Raw genomic sequence first — 21,745 nt, 5'->3', positions numbered from 1 at the left:
TGAGCCACCCGGGCTGCCCATTAATTTCTCTTTCTGATGCTTTGTTATTAGTGTATAGAAATGCAACTGATTTCTGTACATTGATTTTTATATCCTGCAATCACACTGAATGCATTTATTAATTCTAGCAGTTTTCTTTTTTGGCAAAGTCTTTTGGGTTTTCTATATATGGTATCATGTCATCTGCAAATAGTGAAAGCTTTACTTCTTCCTTACTGACCTTTTATTCCTTTTTCTTGTCTGATAGCTGTGACTATGACTTCCAGTAATATGTTGAGTAAAAGTAGTGAGAGTGAACATAAGTATGTTCCTGAGCTTAAGGGAAAAGCTCTCATTATTTTTCACCATTGAGTATGATATTAGGTGTGGGTTTTTCATATATGGTCTTTATTATATTGACATACGTTCTCTCTAAATCTCCTTTGTGGAGGTTTTTTTTTTTTTTATGATGAATGGATGTTGAACTTTGTCAAATGCTTTGTCTGCATCTATTGAAATGATCATATGGTTTTTATCCTTTTTCTTATTGATGTGATGTATCATGTTGATTAATTTTCAAATATTGAACCACCCCTGTATCCCAGAAATAAATCCCATTTGATCATGGTGAATGATTTTTTAAATGTATTGTTTGATTCAGTTTGCTAATATATGTTGAAGATCTTTACATCTATGTTCAGAGATATTGGCCTGTAGTTCTCTCTCTCTCTCTCTCTCTCTCTCTCTGTAGTGTCCTTATCTGGTTTTGGTATCAGGGTAATGCTGGCTTCATGGAATCAGTTTGAAAGTTTTCCTCCCTCTTCTATTTTTTGGAATAGTTTCTTTAAATGTTTGGTAGAATTCACCTGTGAAGCCATCTGGTCCTGGACTTTCATTTCTTGGGAGTTTTTTTTTTTTTTATTACTGGTTCAATATCATTCCTGGTAATTGGTCTGTTCAAATTTTTTATTTCTTCCTGATTCAGTTTTGGGAGGTTATATGGAATATAACTTCTAGGAATTTATCCATTTCTTCTAGGTTGTCCAATTTGTTAGCATATAATGTTTCATAGTATTTTTTATAATCCTTTGTATTTCTGTGGTGTTGGTTGTTATTTCTCCTCTTTCATTTCTGATTTTGTTTGAGTCCCCTTTCTTTAAAAACTTTTTTAACCAAAAAAAAAAAAAAAAGTTTTTATTTTGATGAGTCTGGTTAAAAGTTTATCAGTTTTATTGATCTCGTCAAAAGCTAACCCCTAGTTTCATTGATCTGTTCTATTGTCTTTTGTTTCTATTTCATTTATTTCTGCTCTAATCTTTATCATTTCCTTCCCTATACTGGTTTGGGGTTTTGTTTGTTATTCTTTTTCTAGCTGGTTTAGGTCATTTATTTTAGATTTTTCTTGCTTCTTGAGGTAGGTCTGTATTGCTATAAATTTCCTTCTTAGAATAGCTTTTGCTGCATCTCAGAGATTCTGGACCATTGTGTTTTCATTTTCATTTCTGTTTTCTGATTTCTTCTTTGATTTCTTGGTTGACCCATTCATTGTTTAGTAGCATGTTATTTAACCACCATGTATTTGTGCTCTTTCCAGATTTTATCTTGAGGTTGATTTTGATTTCTAGTTTCATAGTATTGTGGTCAGAAAAGATGAATGGTATGACTGCAATCTTTTTTTAATTTGTTGAGACTTGTTTTGTGGCCTAATGTTATCTATTCTGGGGAAGGTTTCATGTACACTTGAAAAGAATGTGTATTCTGGTGTTTTAGGATAAAATGTTCTGAATATGTCTGTCAAACCCATCTGGTCCAATATGTCATTCAAAGCCACTGTTTCCTTGTTGATTTTGGGTTTGGGTGATGTGTTCATTGATGTAAGTGGGATGTTAAAGTCCCTTACTATTACTGTATTTCTAGTGATTACTTCCTCTATCTGTTTTACATATTTTGGTGCTCCCATGCCGGGTGCATAAATGTTACAATTGTTATATCCTCTTGTTGGATTGTCCTCTTTATGATTATGTAGTGTCCTTCCTTGGCCTCTTGTTACAGTCTTTGTTTTAAAGTCTATTTTGTGCAATATAAGTATTGCTACTCTGGCTTTCTTTTCACACCAATTTGCATGATAAATGTTTCTCCATTCTTTCACTTTCAATCTGTATGTGTCTTTAGGTCTGAAATGAGTCTCCTATAGGCAGCATATAGATGAATCTTGTTTGTTTGTTTTTTTAAGATTTTATTCATTCATTCATTCATTCATTCATTCATGAGAGGCAGAGACACAGGCAGAGGGAGAAGCAGGCTCCATGCAGGGAGCCCGATGCGGGACTCGATCCAGGGTCTCCAGGATCATGCCCTGGGCCAAAGGCGGCGCTAAACTGCTGAGCCACCCAGGTAGCGCGGGTCTTGTTTTTTAACCATTCCATCACCCTATGCTTTGATTGTAGAATTTAGTCCATTTACATTCAAAGGAATTATTGATCATTATGTACTTATTGTCATTTTGTTACTTGTTTTATGGTTGTTTTTGTGGTTCTTCTCTGTTCTTTTCTTCTTTTGCTTTCTTCTCACAATAAGTTGGCTTTTTTTCATGATATACTTGGATTTATTTTTCCTTATTTTTGCATATCTATTACTGGTTTTTGATTTGTGGTTACCATTAGGTTTGTATATAACATCTTCTGCATATAGCAGTCTATATTGAGGGTTGCAAAAGTTTGAACCCATTCTTTACTCCTCTCCTCCATCATATTTTAGGTATATGATGTCATACTTTATATTCTTTTATTTTGTGAGTCCCTTGACTGATTTTTACAGACATACTTTTTCCCCCTCAGATACATTTATTTTTACTGCTTTTGTGTTTCCTACTTTTCTTGCTCTTCTATGTGGTCTTTCCTTTTCTACTTAAAGACTCTCCTTTAACATTTCTTGTTGGGCTGGTTTAGGGATCATGAATTCATTTAACTTTTATTTGTCTATCTCTTTTTCTCTTTCTGAATGTTAGCCTTGCTGTATAGAGTATTCTTGGCTGCAGATTTTTTCCTTTCAGCATTTTGAATCTATCATACCACTCTCTTCTGGCCTGCAAAGTTTCTGCTAAAAAAATCTGCTGATAGCCTTATGATATTTCCCTTATATGTAATGTTTCTGTTGCTGTTTTAAAAATTCTCTCTTTATCACTACTTTTGCCATTTTAACTACTATGTATCTTGGTGCAGATGTCCTTGGGTTGATTTAATTGAGGGATCTCTGTGCCTCCTAAATCTGGATTTCTGTTTCCTTCCTCAGATTTGGTAAAATTTCAGCTATTATTTAGTTAAAGAAATGTTCTGCCTCTTTTTCTCTCTCTTCTCCTTCTGAGATCATTATAATGCACATGTTATTACACTGGATGTTATCACAGAGTTCCCTTAGTCTGTTTTCATTGTGTATAATTTTTTTTCTTTCACCAGCTTATCATGATTACTTTTCATTACTCTGTCCTCCAGGTCACTGATTCGTTCTTCTGTTTCCTCTACCTGCTATTTATTCCATCTAGTGTATTTTTTTATTTCATCTATTGTGTTTTCATCTCTAAATAATTATTTTTTGTTAAGGGTCTCACTGATAATCTCCACTCTTTTCTCAAGTCTAGTGAGTATCTTTATGAACATTACTTGAAATTCTCTATCAGGCATATTACTTATCTCCATTTCACTTGGATCTCTTGCTGTGATTATTTCCTGCTCTTTCATTTGGGACATATCTGTCTCCTCATTTTGTATAACTTGCTATGTCTGTTTCTGTGTGTTAGGAAAGTCAACTATGTCCTCTGCTCTTGAATATAATGGCCTTATGAAGAAGAGGTCCTATAGTGCCCTGCAGTGCAGCATCACCTATTCACCAGAACCTGGTGCTTCAGAGGCATCTTCTGTGTGTAATGTGTGCACCCTGCTGTTCTGGCTAAGTTGCTTTTGCCTTCAATCCAGTCCTCTGTAATGGCAGATGGGCATTTGCCTGTTGTGGGCAGGGTTTAGTCCCTGTGTGGTTAATACACCAGTCTGAGGCCACCTGGGGCTTGGTTGAATCAAACCAAGCATTTGCACTTGTTTATTGGGCTGTCTTTTTAAGAGCACCCTCTCAGCTCTACCAAAGCCAAGCCTACTAATGTTTAAATTCCAGGTTTTAAGTCCACTGATTGTAAGAACTGAGGAAATGTGGCCCCTCTGGTTTTCAAAGCCAAATGTTACAGGGATTTGTCCTCCCTGTGTGGGCTCCCTAATGTGATAGTCTGTTTCTCTCCCCTCTCTGTGCCCATGAATCCCTCCTTCCCAAGGACAGTCCCCCAGGTCATTTAGTTCCTACTTCTTTCCCCCTCCTACTCTCTTTGATGTGGCCTCTTCTCTACATCTAGTTGTGGAGTTTGTTCTGCCAGGCTTTCAGTCATTTTCTGGGTTATTTACACTGATGTGAGTGTTATCTAGTTGTATCTGTGAGATGAGGTGAGCCATATTCCCAGCAGTCCTCTAAAATACATTCTAGGAAGAAGCATATCTTCTTCTAAGCACATTCCTTTAGCTGCCTCTTATACATTTTAGGATGTTGTAGTTTCAGTATTATTCAGTTCAGAATATTTGGTAATTTTTCTTGTGACTTCCTCTTTGGCCAATGGATTATTTACAAGTGTGTTGTTTAATTTCCAGATGTTAAAAAAAATAATTTCCAGATGTTTGGAAAATTTTCTATTCTCTTATAGTCATTGATTTCTGGTTGAATTCCTTGATGGTCAAAGAACATACTTTTTTATGATTTCAGGTTTTTTTTAGATAGGAAACTTTTTTTCCCCCTAGAAACATCTTGCTTATTTATTACCTAACTAATACCACAAGAACCAGTAATTTGAGTTGACATATTGTGAAGTACAGATCAGGCCCCAGAGCTCAATCATATGCACTGTTAAACCTTGCTAATTATACATTTATGTAATAAGGTCATTCATGCAAGATGTATTCTTTAGAATGTATTCTGTTGGAGCTCTGGAGAAGTATATTATGGAAACACCTGTTAGGAGCCATAAAATTGCTTAAGAATACCTGGCATTCACTTAGCTTCTTCCATTTTGGTATTGTTAGTGCATTACACATAAATCAAAATAGGTCTACTTCATTTTAGTGTAAATTCCCCTCTCCATTCCACCACATAGAGTTTTTGTTTGCAATCCTGCAGCATAGCTATAGACTAATTTTATAGTATTTAGCAATTCAAAGATATTAAGAAATATCAATTTGTTTAATAAGTTTGAAAGGCGAAGTATTCTTTTTATTATATCCCACAGTGTCTGTCTCCTTTGAAATTTCCAAATGGTGCTCCTCTGATTAGAACATAGTATTTCTGGGAGGCTGATATCAGGGTTTTTTTTTTTGAAGTTTTTATTTAAATTCCAGTTAGTTAACATACAGTGTAGTATCAGTTTCAGGTGTACAATGTAGTGATTCAACACTTTCATGTGACACCCACTGCTCATCACAGCAAGTGCATTCCTAAATCCTCATCACCTATTTTACTCATTCCCTTCCTTCCTCCCCTCCAGTAGTCATCAGTGTGTTTCTTGGTTTGTCTCCCTCTCTCTTTTCCCCTCTTTGTCATTGGTTTTGTTTTATAAATTCCACATAAAAAAATTAAATTTTAAAAATTCCACATATGAGTGAAATTATATGGTATTTGTCTTTTTTGACTGACTTATTTCACTTAGCCTAATACTCCCTAGCTCCATTCATGTTGTTGCAAATGGAAAGATTTCATTTATAATAGAAAGAATAAAAAGGATATGATCATCTCAATAGACACATAAAAAGCATATGACAAAGTACAACATCCATTCATGTTAAAAACTCTCAACATAGTAGGATTAGAGAGAACATATCTCACCATATAATAGGCCATATATGAAAACCCACAGCTAAAATACTCAATGGTGAAAAACTGAGAGCTTTTTCCCTAAGGGCAGGAACAAGACAAGGATATCCATTCTCACTACATTTATTCAACATAGTATTGGAAGTCCTAGCTATAGCAATCAGAAAGGAAAAAATAATAATAAAAGGCATCCAAACTGGTAAGAAAGAAGTAAAGCTTTTACTATTTGCAGATGACATGATATTATAAATAGAAAACTCTAAAGATCCTACCAACAAACCCCTACTAGAATGAATGAATGAATGAATGAATGAATTCAGTAAAGTACAGGATGCAAAATTAATAAGCAGAAATCTGTTGCATTTTTATAGACTAATAATGAAGTAGGAGAAAGAGAAATTAAGGAAACAATCTCATTTACAATTGTAGCAAAAATAATAAAATACCTAGGAATCAACTTAATCAAGGAAGTAAAAACTATAAAACATTGATGAAAGAAAGTAATTTCATTTCTTGATGTCATTAAACATTCCAACACTCCAACTGATTGGTTTGTCTCTTAATTCTCTTGATCTATAGATTGCCTTTCCAACAGTTTTTTTCCTTGAAATGTATTTGATGATGAAATTTAGTTATTTGTTCTTTAAATTTTCCACATTCTGGATTGTGCTGATTACATACTTTTGGGGCTACTCAACAAATTCCTCTGTCCAAATCTTTTCTATAAATTGCTAGATCTAGAATCTGTTAGATTTTAATTCTAAGTATTAGACCTAGATCATGAATCCAATCAATTTTTGGCAAGATTACTTCACAAGCAGCCATGTCTTCTTCCACCAAGAGACACACGATGTCTGGTTGTCTCCTTGTGGTGTTCAGAGCTCTTGATGATCACTGCTTAGATTCATTAATGCATTAGTAGCTGAAAACTAATGATATTCTTTTTTAAAAAGACCTTGTTATTGCGATATGACTTGCTAAACTAAAGTATACAAATCTTAGGTGTATACTTAGACACATTTTTACATATGTGTACATCTACATAAATACCATTAAATCAGGATATACAACATTTTCAATACTCCAAAAGTTCCTCTTTCACTGAATAACCACTGATAACCAGTATTCTGACTTCTATCACCATGGATTAGTTTAGCTTGTTCTTAAACTTCACATACATGAAATTTTATAGTATGTACTTTTCTGTGTCTGTATTATTTCACTTCAATATTTTATCTGTGAGATTCACCCATGTAGTTACATGAAGCATCAGATCATTTTTATTGCTATATAGTATTCCATTGAATGAATATACCTCTACTTATTTTTGCAAAATTGTGACACTGTAATTCTGTCATTCCTTATTCATTTTTACCTGGAATTCTTCTATAAAGAGAAGTTTCCTTTATAAGCTATTTGGTTACTTTGAAGTATAACTCACATAAGGACAAACTAAATGCTGGATCATCTCCTTTTATCATTTGTCAAAGTAATGAAGTATTTCCCAGGATTCTTCAAAGATGACTAGTGAGGAGGAGTGCCTGGGTGGCTCAGTCAGTTAAGTGTCTGCCTTTGGCTCAGGTCATGATCCCAGGGTCCTGGGATTGAGCCCCACATCAGGCTTCTCCCTCTTCCTCTGCTGCTCCCCCTGCCTGTGCTTTCTCTCTCTCTCACTGTCAAATAAATAAATAAAATCTGGGGGGAAAAAGATAACTAGTGAGGATTATTTCTCTAGTATCATTTGAATTTAACATGAGTTTTGAAATGCTTTGTAGGTTTTTTTTCAATTACAACTATTATTCTTATTGATGCTTAAATTGTCTCATCTTTGGTCAATGGGAGCCTCTTCAGGTTGGCTCCTGAATCCCTCTAACATGACTCCCATAGTCTTCCATAGCTTCCTTGCTCTCCAGTACAATACTGTGTATATTTCTTGTCTTAGTCCTGAACAAACTGTCCAAGGAGCAATGATTCCTCTTAGTGAAAAATGGTCTTTAGAGACCATAGTCTTGGCACTGGGAGATATCATTGGAGTCTGGCTGCAAGGAAGACTTGCAGACCTCCCACTAGAAAACCTCATATCTTCAGGAAGAATGTGTTTTCTTATCGATGCAGCATTAGTATCCTTTTCCATGGGTTGTAGATTTTTTTATCTGCTGCTCTTCTTTGTTTCCAATTACAAATTGCTGTTTAGTCCCATCATTGTCAGATTGATTACTGTAGATTGATATATAGCAATGCATCTTTGGATCAGTGGTATTTAGGGCCCATAATTTACCAATGTTGAGACCCTTACACATTGCATTTCAAATAGGAATTATCCATAATTATATTTCTCAAGCATATTTGTATATAATTGAGCCAGGAATCTGTGAATACAGTGATTCTTTTTTGTTATCACCAAGTTCTCTTTCTATTGAAGCATGGGAAAACATTAGTAGGGGAACACTGAGGTGGGTTGACCCTTTGAAATGAATTATAGTCAATATAATTTGAGAGCCACTGCTTTAATTTGAAAGAAGGAGGTACTAATTGAGGATGTTTCTAGCACCTAGATAAGGCAAAATTGGAGGCTGGGGGAATGAAGGCTTCTGATGTCAGAGCCATATATAACCTGTCTGTAGACAAAAGAAGTCCTATCCTCAGAAGTTTTGTCTTGATCCTTTGCAGAAGTCAGGTTTGGGTTACATGTCTATCCTCCGGAATACTTCTGAGCAGACCCCTTACCTCATTCTGTTCTTCCTTTAGCTTCTGGACACATGGCTGAATTCCCAGAAGGACAATGAGAGGGAACGGGCCATGTGGTGTGCTGCCCGTATTCTTGGCTTCACTGCAAAAATGAACAACTTTGGAGTGAGTAGGAGCCTGCCCTGGAGCCTGGGCCCTCATCCCTACCCTTACCCCAAACTTCACATATTACCTAGCCTCAATTACTCATCCTTCTCCTCTATTTCCTCACTCCATCCTCTATTTTTCTCTTGTGAATCCCATATTCTCTCTTTTCTCCCTTGGTCTTTTTCCCTACTCACCAATTCAATTCCATTTCGCTTGGTTCAGTTGGATTCCACCCATCTCATCAAGCAGTTACTGAACACTCACTTTGCGTCAGGCACCATGGTAGGTGTTACAGTGGATATATGACCAAGGCAGTTTCCCGTCTTCATGGATCTTTACAGTCCACTGGGGAGAGAGGCATGCATAGAACAAACATAAGTAGAAGGTGATAATGAATGTACAAGCCAAATGTAGTAGGAATAAAAGATCAAAACAGAAATGAAGTACAAGTAGAGAGGAAGCTTCATAGAGGAGGGGACATTTGAGCTAGGCTTGAAGAATGAGTGCAGTGCCGAGAGGTAAACAAGAGGGACAGTGTAAAGTCATTCCAAAACTATGATTCCACAAGTTTTTTAATAGCTACAACTCACCTGTCTAATTCCATTCCCATTAACCTCACCTAGTCTCACCTCTCATATCTATCATGCATCCCCTCCTCCTCTCTTCTTGTTTTATCTCAGCCTAAGGGAGTGGCTGGGATAACTTGTGACTTCCAGCTGTCCTCCCCAGATGGATATCGAGTTCAGTCGGTTGGGGCGTTTAGTAAGGCTGTTGGCTCTACGCTGCCAGGACCCAGTGGACAACATTTGCTTCCTGTCTGCGCAGGCTGTCTACAGCCTCTACTGTATCCTCCTGCTGCAAAAACGTAGGGAGAATCTCTTATTTTCACTTCTGCTCCAGCCTCCCACCTAGGTTTGGTCATTCCCTCATACGCTGTCCTGGAAGAGTGAGAGCTAAGAAGTTATCTAAGTACCTAACTTCCAATGAGGAACCTGCCCCTAGACCTCTGCGTATGTTCCTGGGACAAAACAGCTACTCTGAAAACAGTTCTTTTAAATTAGTTTCTCCTCCTCTGGCTGAGCCCTATAGTCTGATCTCACTCTGTCTCTGCTCTAAGGCAGGCAACGTGGGGTTCCTTTGGCATTAGCTCTCACCATTCCTTATCTTACTCCCCATTTTTCTACTCGCTTCCCCATGGGATATACATCTCCCCAAGCTGACTTAGTTCAGTGGGTGGTTTGGGTTGGGCATATGGGAAAGTGGGCAACCTAAGACCTCTTCTGAGTGTCTGAGGGGTGGCGTCGGATGTTTTTGTTTCAGAGATGGGAAGGAAAAAACAGGGCTTATGGGAAGAAGAAGGCAAGAATGAAGTCTATAGCGCCAACGTGTTCTATAACAACACCTTTGAGATTGCCAAGGTGAGAGGGCAGGGCCAGAGACAAAGTGGGAAGAGACTAGGCCTCCTTGTGTAGATTCAGCCCATGCTTCAAAGATATGTTACTAAGGATCTTGGTCTCAGCCCTTCTGTCCCAGCACTCTGCCTCTGCAGCCTCTGACCTGCGAGCCCCTCAGTGCATCTGAGGTCAGTATTTTCTCCCTCCCAACCCCAAAGATTCTGTTCCCAGTGAAAGGGTCCTTTTGGAGCTAGGCAGACAGCACAGGCCTAAGACCAAAGGACATCACATTCCCAAGAGAGGCTCTCCCCACATACCCTAACCAGGAAGGATGGCACAGGCTATCTCAAGCAGAAGCCCCCATGTGCAGGCAGCTTGACACCACACTATTGTAGGCATTTGCAGAGTACTTCACCAAGATGCAGCTCACCACCCTGGTGCTGACAGCCATGGAGGGCCTGACTGACAGCAGGGCCAAGGTGTCTCTGGCAGCAGCCCAGCTGATGAGTGCTGTCATGAAAGAGCGGGGCCGAGACATGATAAAGGTAATGTGGTGCTGTAGTGGGAGCTCTGCCCTGCACACCAGGAGCCTGGGCTCTCTCCTGGCTCTATTCACAACCAGCTGAAGAGTCTTGGGAAGTCCCTCTCCTATGAAGGCTTTCATTCACTCATTTCTAAAACGCAGGCTTGGGCTAGATTTTCTCTGTGATCCCAATGATCTCTGACACTTGTAATCAATCCTAAGCTCAGAACAGCAGTGCCTTCTATGGGGGGAGGGGGGCTGGTTCCTCAGTTAACAACCACCACAAGCAGAAGTGTAAGCAGCTGTGGGACCTCATAGCCAAAGCCCAAGGAAGCATTGTAGGGGGGGCTTCAACCTGATTCCCGGGGGGTGTCAAGGGACTTAGATTTCTGTGAAGGGTAAGGCTATGGATTGCAAGCCAGCAACCTCATGAAATGACTAACCTCTGAGTAAATTTTCTTTCAAGATAGATGTTATCCACATTTCCCACTTCACTGAAAAATTCTTTTAAATGAGGCCACATAGGGTAATTCTTTGGGGTGGCCACCACCCTTTTTATGTGTTGCATGGGTTCTCCAGACCTTCCTCTCTCTGAATCCCCTGATGCCCATTGCCTTCACTCATTTATGTGACTTGCCTGGTTTAGATACCAGAAATGAAAGGCCTTTTCTGAGGGTGTCCTTGAGGTATTACAACAAAATGGATTTCCCAGAGACCCATATATCAGTAATCTGAGGGCCAGATGAGAGTCCTATGGTACCCTCACATCCAATGCCAACCGTTTCTGCATTTTCTTGGGTTGAAAGTTGATCTCAGTGGGTAGAGGAAGCCCTGAAGTGTCTCCAGGGCTTTTGCCTTCCTTCCTAGAGTCTCTTGTGTCTCTCAAGTAACCTCGGAATGACTCTGAACTTTGGGCTATGGGCAGGCCTTTGTTAGAGTGAGCCTTGGTGAGTTTCAGGGGTTTCTTTTGTGACCTCTGCTGGTCTGGCCTCTGGCACCCTAGAATTCTGCCTTAAGAGAATCACTGGCAGGATTACAAGTAGCCCCTTGAGTCTGGGAGGTTGGCAGATAGGGAAGGGAAGGGAAGGGAAGGGAAGGGAAGGGAAGGGAAGGGAAGGGAAGGAAGCAAGGGGATAATCACTGGGACTCTTGTGGCTCTTCCCTGTAGATTGAGGAAGTTGTGGAGGGGATTCTGGAACGGCTCAACTCACAACTGGAGCCCAACACAAAGGAGGAGACTGTGCGGGCCATGTGCTTGCTGGCCGGCAACAACACTCACACTGTCGTGCCTATGCTGCTCAACAAGACCCTGCCTTGGGATAGGTACCTCTCCTATGGCCTGGGAACACTTTTTCCAGCCCAGTAAACCCTTCCCTCTCTCAGCCCAAGCCCAACACAAAAATCACTGCACAGGGATGCTTTCTCTTGGACACCAATCAAACTTCACCTCTGTGTTCTCTGGTCAAGTCTAGACCCTGAGAACTGGCCCTTCATAGGCACAAGACCAGACTAGTCCTAGGAGCTTAGTCATCAGAGCCCATGACATAGCTGTCCTTGGGTCCTGCAGAACCAATCTGGCCCTGTGGAAGGCATTTGGCAACCAGCGAGAGACCACAATCAGTGTCCTGCAGCTGCTCATTGGCATCCTAGAAAGACTCCACTCCAAAGAGGAAACTAAGGAGATGGCCTTCCAGCCGGTGGCGGTCAGCATGAGCTGGGATGGGGGTGGGTGGGTAGGACTTACTCTTCTGGGACTTGGGTGTAGAGTTGAAGGTCAAGGGCTATAGAGTGGGAGCAGGTCTTAGAGAGGAGCAATCACTGATACTGTACATTCGAAGGGTGCCTGGGTGGCTCAGTCAGTTGAGCGTCTGGCTCTTGATTTCAGTTCAGGTCCTGGTCTCAGGGTCATGAGATTGAGCCCCACGTTGGGCTCTGCACTCTGCAGGGACTCTGCTTGGGATTCTCTCTCTCCCTCCCCCTCAGCCCCTCCTCCTGCTCATGCTCATTCTCTCTCTCTCTCTCTCACTCAAATAAATAGATAAATCTTTTTAAAAAATGCTATACTTTTGATTTGCACTTTAACCCTTTTTTCCACCTGTATACCTAAGAACTACATGATGTAGAGAGAACAGGGGTTGATCCCATTTTATGGACAAGGAAACTGATGTTTAGAGCTAAGCAACTTTCTCTGTCTCCTGATTCTAGGGCTTGCATTCCTTTTTTCCAGGACCTGGGGTATGGCATGAGGGTTGGAGGCAGAAGAGGTTTGGTTGCTAGGAGTGGACAAAGTAGTCCCCAAATCATTTTCTGCTAAAAAGTTAGAGTTGCTTTCCATTCTGTTTTTGATGTCAGGTGAGTGAAGAGAAAGCAGATTGCATGTGTGCAATCTCATTTCCCTAAGGAAGAGTGGTGGGCTTTCAGTCTTTGCGTGCTTCTTACAAGCCTGAGTCAGAGTGAGCTGTGCCCTTTGGGCAGTAATGGGGAAGGCAGGGTAGGACTCAGTGTATGGCCCATGGGACTATCTTATGTCTTCCCCCACTGTCTCCCAGGTGACATGTGCTTTGTATGAGATGCTGTCAGGGTCCCTGTGCCAGGAAGCTGTCCAGGAGCTCTACCCTCGGCTTTTGCTGGCTATACTGTGTCATCTCTACTGGGTGATTGAGCAAAATGTCCCTCAGAAGATGGTGGTCTACAGCAAGGAGGGGGGCCCAGGTAGCAAGAGCAAGCCCTTTGACCCCACTAGGTAAGCCTAACCCCCTCATGATGTACAGCTGAGACTAGCCAATTCCAGAGGGCCCCTGGATGACCCATGTGCTAGAATATTCTCACATATTTTCAAGCTTTTCATTTCTCTTCTTGCATGCATGCTTCGGCTGATTCACGTTCATAACTGCACATGAAGAGATTCAAGTAGATTGTAGGTGGCAGGGTAAGCCCACATCTATATCAGTCTTTCCATGCAGTTGTGGCCGTTTGAGTCTCATTGACCTCTTGCTTGGCTTTGTCACTAGCTCTTGAACATGTCACAGCTGGGATTCCATTTTCTTTTCTTGAAAAGGGATTGGACTCCTAAATGTGTGGTTATCGTACTTTTTTTTTTTTTTTTTTTAAACCTCAGGACATTCTATTTAAATGGAATCTTACGGGGACGCCTTGGTGGCTAGGTGGTTGAGTGTCTGCCTTTGACTCAGGGTGTGATCCCAGAGTCCCAGGATCAAGTCCCACATCAGGCTTCCTGCATGGAGCCTGCTTCTCCCTCTGCCTATGTCTCTGCCTCTCTCTCTCTCTCTCTCTCTCTGTGTCTCTCATGAATAAATAATCTTTTCAAACAAACAAACAAACAAATAAATAAATGGAATCTTACATAAAACAAAAAGAAAACTAATAAGCAGAGACATTCTGATTAGATGGGTGCAGAGGTGAAGAGATATCCTAACCCCATTCTGTGCCCCCAAAAGCATATATGGAAAACTGCAGCACTGAGATCCCTCTATAGTCTTTTTCATAGGACTCTGTGGTTGGATGAGGGCCAGGGTTGAAGGATTGGATGGGTAACTGGAAATGGGCTTCTTCACAGATCCATGGATTTTTGTCAGCAGGAAAGCAGAACACAGTTACCAGAGCAGGTAACTGTCTCCTGGCTTCCCAGCGCAGGATGCAAATGAGGGCATAATGCATTGTCCATCCTTTTGTCCCTTTCTTTTCACAAACCCAATGGTGGTGACCTTCAGTTGTGCCCTGGAGGTAGTGAAGTTGGTGTTCTCAGCGGCTGCATATGATGGAGTGGTGGTCTATGGAGATCAGCATTGTTGCTGGGACCTTCTGTCCTGCCCCAGATTTTACTACATAGGGATCATGGACCTGACAAGGTGAGGCTATTTCCCCAGTAACCTTGGCACCACTCTAGTCCCCTTGCCCCAGTTTCCCAAGTCCCAGCCTTCAGCTGTCCCTTCCCCACCTCTCAGCCCCCTGGTCTCCTGATTCCTCAGCCCTTGTGTCTTCCCTGTTTCATGCACACTGGCCCTTGCCACCTCCACCCCAGCAACTCTTGGCTTCCTGTGTTCCACCCCAGTGGCATTGTGAAGACCTGTGAACCTGCCATCCTGCACCGAATCCTCAACCTTGTCAGAAGCCTCCTCTATAGCTCCAGCTATCATTGGAAAATCCTGGCCAGGGCCTTCTATGCACAGGTAAAGCCTGGGGAAAGGTCCACAGCCTGAACCATTCATTTCCTGGGCTGAGGAACATTTAACAGAAATGTTAACTAGCCCCCAAAAGAGGAAAGAATAAGACTAAGCCATTTAAAGTGGGGTTCCCTTCTCTGGCACTTCAAGTGCCTGGTTAAAGGAGGCAGGAAAGCCTGAGAAGGGGGCCAGTAACTCAACCTCCAGAATGATCCATGGATCCTAGCATCTGATTCAAAATTCTAACCTTATCAGCATTATCCCCTATCCTTCTATTAGGATATCATCTCTTCTTACCTTAGTCTCCACTCCAGGTGTACAGATCTGCCACTGTTTTCAACTGCACATACTCCTTACCTGAGTATGGGACCTGAGGGAGGGCAGAGGAGGGTACTGGGTACTCATAACGTTTTCCCCATCCATAGCTGTAGTCTCCTTATACCCACAGCTCCTCTGGCACCGATCAGTGGCTCAGACTCTGGGGCAAGACTTGTTGGTCAATCTAATCAAGTGGGTCAAAGAGCCCAACCTCATTATGAAGGAAGTTGGGCTTCGTGGAATCAGTAACCTGGCACTGCACCCGGGACAAGTAAGAGTGGGGAGGAGCAAATGGGAATCAAATGTTAGTCCCTGAAGCATTTAATTTACCTTCCTTGGGACTCTTGGTTACCTTGGGTTTAGCATGTTCCCCAACCTCTCATTCTACAGCAGCAGAACATCTAGTTTGTAGACTTATACAGACTGGCCATCAGGCCTTCCAAACCCCATGAGCACCAGCCTTCTACTCCCCGGGCACATCCAGCCCCTGGATTGCACATTTCTGTTTCTTAGCCACCCTCTGTTTTCTCAAAGCCTTGTCCCCAGAGTGTTGCATGATCTCCAGGTGGTGAGTGATATCTGCCTTCTTCCAAACAGGCAGAATCTCTGAAGGGCCAGGTTCCATTCTTGAAAGACTTGCTGAAGAATGAGGCACGAGTGACAGTGCAGGCAGTAAAGAGCCTACGGAACATCATCTGTCATGGGAAGGGAGAGGACATCAAGGTGGTCTTTTGCAGCATCTCCAAGCAACTTTGTCCACTCATCAATGATGTATGGGCCTAACTCCCTAGGATCAGTTGGGAACAGTATGGGCTGAGGCTGAAGAGGAATCTTGGAAACTGAGTGGAGGGTACTGGGGCAGGGCTCTGGGACTACAGTGGAAGGCTGGAGTCCTGGAGGGGCAGCATAAAGGAGACTTGGCTACTTGAAGCCATGTATAGGATTGTCCCCAGTGCATTCCCTATTACAGACAGATCTAGAACACACTCATCTACCTACTCTCTCACCAGGAGCCACTGAAGGAAAAAAAATGACACACTGCTATGACAGCAGCACGTCTTCACTGCAGAAGAGTGGGGAGACAACTCACAACTCTACCCTGCTCTCAGACAACATAGGGACCCCAGCATGCTAGCAACCTTGTCAAAAGGCTCAGGAATCTCAACTGCCTAGAGCAATACCAATCCACTCCACGTCTTAGCCTCCCTACAGATCATAGAATTTTAGAGCTAAAAGAGACTTGACAGCAGACACGCATGCTTTCAATGCCCCTGTTCTGGCTTCTATAAGTCTTTAATTTTTGAATCTTGGATTTGAATTAGTTTTGTATTGGCCTCATATTCTGTGAGCCTGGACACTCTACGATGGCAGGGTCAATGTCTAACTCATGTATGTTTTTTATTTTTTTAATAAAGATTTTATTTATTTATTTATTTGAGGGGGGGAGGGGCAGAGGGAGAAAAAGAAAGAGAATATTAAGCAGACTCCTCTCTGAGCACCCAGCTGGACTCAGGTTCAACTGAGTCCTGATCCCAACCCTGATTGAGATCATGGCCTGAGCCAAAATCAAGAGTCAGATGCTTAACTGACTGAGCCACCCAGGTGCTCCCTAATTCATCTATTTTTACGTGTTTTAAAATTCACCATGTATACTTAACAAAGCCTAAAGAAATATCTTTATCCTCCACCCAAACAATATAAGGACCTTAGAATGCTTTAACTCTGGAGCACCTGGGTGGCTCAATCCATTGAGCATCTAACTCTTGGTTTTAGCTCCAGTCATGATTTCAGGGTTGTGGGATCATGCCCTATGTCTGACTCCATGCTCAGTGGGGAGTCGGCTTGAGATTCTCTCTCTTTCTCTGCTCTTCCCCCTACTCCTATGCTCTCTCTCTCAAATAAATAAATAAATACATCTTAAAAAAAATGATTTAACTCTAATGACACCCTCCCATATTATAGGTTAACATTGTCTAGGATTTTAGTTCCACAGTTTCTTAAAATCCCCAGATTTGGTCTTTATGTCATTATTATCAGCATCATCCTTTTTATTGTTTTATACAGTCAATACTTATTTTGATTTACCCATATGTGTACAAATGTCTTTACCTTCCTTTCTTCTCACAGCTCACTCCTCTATTTCAGATTCATTTTATTTTGTTCTTCCTTTGTGGTTTCTTCTACAAGGGTTTGTTAATAGGAAATACTCTCAATCTTTGTCTGGAAATGCCTTTATTTTGTCTCACATATGTCTTTAGCTTTGAGTAGTTTAGGAGGTGTTGGCATGGATTACCTTGGGTTTAGCCTGGTTGGGGTTCACTGAATTTCTTGAAATCTCTGTGTCTATGTCTTTCACCAAACTTGGAAAGTTTTTAATCATTATTTCTTCCAAGTTTTTTCAGCACTGTACTTTACTCCTTTTCTTTTAGGAATCTTATGATACAAATGTTTAGGCATTTATTGTTGTCCCATAGCTCCCAAGATTTTGTTCATTTTCAATCATTTTTTTCTTTTTTCTTTTTTTTTGTTCAGACTGGATACTTTTTGTAGCTATGCCTTCAAGTTCACTGTCTCTTTCCTCTGACATCTGTTTTGCCAACAAATGTACCCAGTATTGTATTTCTCAGTTCTAATGTTTCTTTTTTTTAAATTTTTATTTATTTATGATAGTCACACACACAGAGAGAGAGAGAGAGAGAGAGAGAGAGAGAGGCAGAGACATAGGCAGAGGGAGAAGCAGGTTCCATGCACCGGGAGCCTGATGTGGGATTCGATCCCAGGTCTCCAGGATCGTGCCCTGGGCCAAAGGCAGGCACTAAACCGCTGCGCCACCCAGGGATCCCAGTTCTAATGTTTCTTTTTGATATATTGTTTCTTGATGGAAATTTTTATTTCTGTATTTATTTCAAGAGTATTCATTGTTACTTTTTTGAGCTTTGGGTCTTTACATGCTGAGTAATTTTAGACTGTATCATGACATTATGAATATTAAGTTATATGACTCTGGGTATCACTTAAATCCTATGGAGAATGTTGATATTATTGTGTTAGCAGGCAATTGACCTGTTTAACTTCAGGCTGCAAGTTCTGACTAGCCTTCTGCTTGTGTGGGCTGTGATTTCACTGTCAGTTTTGAACTCACAGTCTTTGCTATTCTGAGTTTGTGCCACCCAGTGGCCAAGCCTAGGATCTGAACCATTGTCTCTTCTATAGTTCAGTTTTCAAAGTCCATGGTATGTGGAGTGAGCACAGGAGTTCATAAACAACTTTACAGGGTCACTTCCCCTAGCTCCTCCCTCTCTGTGACTTCCTTGGTTTTATAGTTCTTTGGGCTCCCTTTTACCAGTTGTCTTGGGAAAAAAAGCTGGTATTTTAGTTACTCTGCAATGTCAGGCACTTCTGTGAACTGTGCCCACAATGGGGCCAAGTGGCATGAGGGCAGAGGAAATGAAGCAGTGGGTATTTGTCCATCCTCATGGGCCCTCAGCTCCATCAAATGGAGAGTAAGGTTCCCCTCCCTCAGAGTTTTGGCTTCCACAGACTCCCATGGGCTTGTTTTGGAACTGTGATATGAGAGAATAGAGGGAAGAAAAAGAGATGAGGGATTTCCTCACTCTCTTTTAGCATTTTGATTTCTCTTTCTGGCTCTTTGAGCATTAAGTAGAAGGCTTCTCAGGACGCCTGGGTGGTTCAGTGGTTGAGGCATCTGCCTTCGCCTTGGGTGTGATCCTGGGGTCCTGGGATCGAGTCCCACATCGAGTCTCATGTCGGGCTCCCTGCATGGAGCCTGATTCTCTCTCTGCCTGTGTCTCTGCCTCTCTCTGTGTCTCTCATGAATAAATAAAATAAAAAGTAGAAGTCTTCTCTTGGAGCTGTCTGTCTGTTGTGCTTGCTTCTCTGCTTCTGGTTGCCTTGTAGGCAGGCTAGGGAGACCAGCAGTTATGAACAGATGTGACCCTAGGTTATTGAGACCAGTGGCATTTGCCTTCCTGCACAGTAACTGGAGTGTCAGCAGCCTCTTTATCTTCGGCCTCTGGGGATCTCTTACTTTCTAAAAGCTCAGCTATGCATTAAAAAAAGTATCTTGTATATTTTATCTAGCATTTAAAGGTATTTATAGTGGTAAGATTGTCGGGCTATCTTTTCTTGCTATATTTCCATATTGCTAGAATGTAAAGTTGATTCATCAAGAAATAGGAAATTGTCATCATCTACACAATGACAACCTGGCAGAATGAAAGGAACACTGACCCAAATGAAGGCCATAGGATCTGGGTTCCCGGTACTGCTTTACCTCTCATTTAGTCATGGGAACTTGTATTTCTTGTATTATTTTTTGTATAATTTTATTTTTTGTATAATTTTATAATTTCTTGTATAATTTTCTTGTATTATTTTGTTGGTATATCTTTTTTTCTCTCTCCTTTCTGTTCTATTCTTTGGAACTTCTTTAGATTTTTTTTTTTTTAAGGTTTTATTTATTCATTCATGAAAGACGTAGAGAAAGAAGCAGAGACATAGGCAGAGGGTGAAGCAGGCTCCACGCAGGGAGCCTGATGTAGGACTCGATCCAGGGACTCCAGGATCACGCCCTGGCCCAAAGGCGGATGCTCAACCGCTGAGCCACCCAGGCGTCCCTGGAACTTCTTTAGATTTATTCTCTGTGTTTCTTAATTTTTCTTTTCTATTTCCCATCTCTTTGTCTACCTTGGAAGAATTCTGGGCTGAATCTCCTCTTACTTTAGATGTGGTTATTCTCTTATTCAGTCCACCTATTGAATTTTTATTTAATTCTTTTTTTTTTAAAAGATTTTATTTATTTATTCACAAGAAACACTGAGAGAGAGAGAGAGGCAGAGACACAGGCAGAGGGAGAAGCAGGCTCCATCCATGTAGGGAGCCTGATGTGGGACTTGATCCTGGGTCTCCAGGATCACGCCCTGAGCTGAAGGCGGTGCTAAACCTCTGAGCCACCCAGGCTGCCCCTAATTTTTTTTTATTTTTATTTTTATTTTTATTTTATGAAGCAGGTCCCCTTTATTTTTTTCTTCTGGTTGAGAGTATGATATCTGAATATCTATTAGAATATTCTATAAGGACACTGCTTTACCTTTGCCTCTATTTATTTGTTTACTTATTTATTTATAATTTCAAAGTTTAGATTTCCAAGCACTTTTCAAAAATGTCCTCAATAACTTTTTTTTACATGATCTTCCTGAGGATCCAATTATACTTTCCCTAAAGTTTTGTTTTGATTATATTAATTGTGCCCTTGGAGGCTGCAGGGTTATTTTGTTTGTTTCTCTTGTGGCACTGATTTTCCTAAATGTTCAGTGAGTCTTGGCAGCGGGTTCCGGAAATTTTGCATACCAGCTCTTCACTGGCCCTCTGTGAAGTAATTCCTGACTTCAGTAACTGTGGGGAAACAGCCAGAGATAGATGGACAGTTGGATGTGCCAATAGCCTGTCATTCAACTACAGGGCACCTTGCTCTTCCTGGGTCTTGCCAGACACCCAGGGCACCATCTTATCTCACTGGTCTAGATAGCACACTCCCTGCTCTATTGGGGTGATATGTTCCCCTACTGCTTGTTATTTAGTAAGGAGGATATTGGGAGGGCTGAGTGCAAGGAGAAGGTGGAAGGAGTTGAACTACAGCCCTGCTGTTGGTTTCCCAGCATCCCCTTCAGCTCCTTGTATTCACAGCTGTTAAGCTTGGAACATTCCCATAACATGTTCACCTTCTCCAGCAGTCTATTCTTGCCCACACTTTAGGCTGTAGTTTCAACTTTTTAAAAAAATATATTTTATTTATTTATTTGAGAGAGAGAGAGAACAGTGGGGAGCGGCAGAAAGAGAAGGAGAAGTAGGTTCCCTGCTAAGCAGGGAGCCTAATGCTGGGCTCAATCCCAGGACCCTGGGATCATGATCTGAGCCCAAGGCAGATGCTTAACCAACTGAGCCACCCAGGCATCCCTGTGGTTCTAACTTTAATTCTAATCCTGCATGCTCTTTGTCTTTCAGGGATACTCTAGTTTTCTCTGGTGGGGGGATACCATCTACTTCAGACCCATTGGATTTAAAAAATATATATTTCTACTATTTCTTTCAGGGATTTGGGGCAGGAAGGGATAACTGAAGCAATAGTCAATCATTGATCTTGAGCTAATCTGCCTGTGATAATTTTTAGTTAAAAGTACTAATACATTGAATCATGTCTCCATTTGGTTATTATGTTCACTGTGCAAAAAGTAAGAATGTATACATCCAATTTGTTAAATTGCTTCCCAAATCCTAAAATTTCAGCAACTATCTATGTCTCTGTTATTTGTTATTATGCCTAGCTCATGATAGCTACTCAGTAAACATTTGTTCAATTAATATATAATATACTTTTTATGATCATTGTTAATTAATACAAACTAATATAAATTAAGCAATTTTATTCACAGCATAATGAGGATGTGGATAAAATAACTAGATGTATTTTTTAAAATCTGGCATTCCTGAGCTAAATCCTTAGGAGAGAATTAAGTTAGAAGCTGTAGGTATGGTCCAGAGCAGATCTGAAGCTATAGTCTTGATTTCCCTAGCTCTGTGCCTTAATGAAGGGA

The 21,745-nt window shown here is 41.1% G+C and overlaps 1 protein-coding gene and 1 long non-coding RNA gene across 27 annotated transcripts in view; one reads left to right on the top strand and one right to left on the bottom strand.

Annotated features, from left to right (window-relative positions):
• Positions 1-21,745, bottom strand: part of LOC102156128 — a 50,108-nt gene that overhangs the window by 8,674 nt on the left and 19,689 nt on the right. For 7 of the 8 annotated variants that reach the window (XR_005379724.1, XR_005379727.1, XR_005379726.1 and 4 more), the window contains 2 exons: positions 8,907-9,057; positions 8,605-8,707 (listed from right to left, as the gene is read on the bottom strand). This is a non-coding gene — a long non-coding RNA (uncharacterized LOC102156128). Of the gene's footprint in view, positions 1-6,077; positions 8,708-8,906; positions 9,058-21,745 lie in introns of those variants that run through there. The other variant, XR_005379723.1, reaches the window with a different exon arrangement.
• The window catches only part of LOC102156193 (maestro heat-like repeat-containing protein family member 1), a 74,841-nt gene that overhangs the window by 39,741 nt on the left and 13,355 nt on the right, over positions 1-21,745 (top strand). For 14 of the 19 annotated variants that reach the window (XM_038576414.1, XM_038576421.1, XM_038576413.1 and 11 more), the window contains 11 exons: positions 8,626-8,730; positions 9,442-9,577; positions 10,033-10,130; positions 10,502-10,651; positions 11,798-11,952; positions 12,197-12,332; positions 13,179-13,372; positions 14,361-14,498; positions 14,672-14,819; positions 15,262-15,402; positions 15,729-15,902. In XM_038576414.1, coding sequence (XP_038432342.1) covers positions 8,626-8,730; positions 9,442-9,577; positions 10,033-10,130; positions 10,502-10,651; positions 11,798-11,952; positions 12,197-12,332; positions 13,179-13,372; positions 14,361-14,498; positions 14,672-14,819; positions 15,262-15,402; positions 15,729-15,902 — 1,575 coding nt within the window. Of the gene's footprint in view, positions 1-8,625; positions 8,731-9,441; positions 9,578-10,032; positions 10,131-10,501; positions 10,652-11,797; positions 11,953-12,196; positions 12,333-13,178; positions 13,373-14,360; positions 14,499-14,671; positions 14,820-15,261; positions 15,403-15,728; positions 15,982-21,745 lie in introns of all 19 variants that reach the window. The other 5 variants (XR_005379720.1, XM_038576417.1, XM_038576415.1 and 2 more) reach the window with 5 other exon arrangements.

The sequence above is a fragment of the Canis lupus genome, chromosome 27, assembly GCF_011100685.1.
Source record: "Canis lupus familiaris isolate Mischka breed German Shepherd chromosome 27, alternate assembly UU_Cfam_GSD_1.0, whole genome shotgun sequence".
Taxonomy (NCBI): Eukaryota; Metazoa; Chordata; class Mammalia; order Carnivora; family Canidae; genus Canis; species Canis lupus.
The sequence above is the reverse complement of the archived record's forward strand: the minus strand, read 5'-3'. Positions and strand labels throughout refer to the sequence as shown.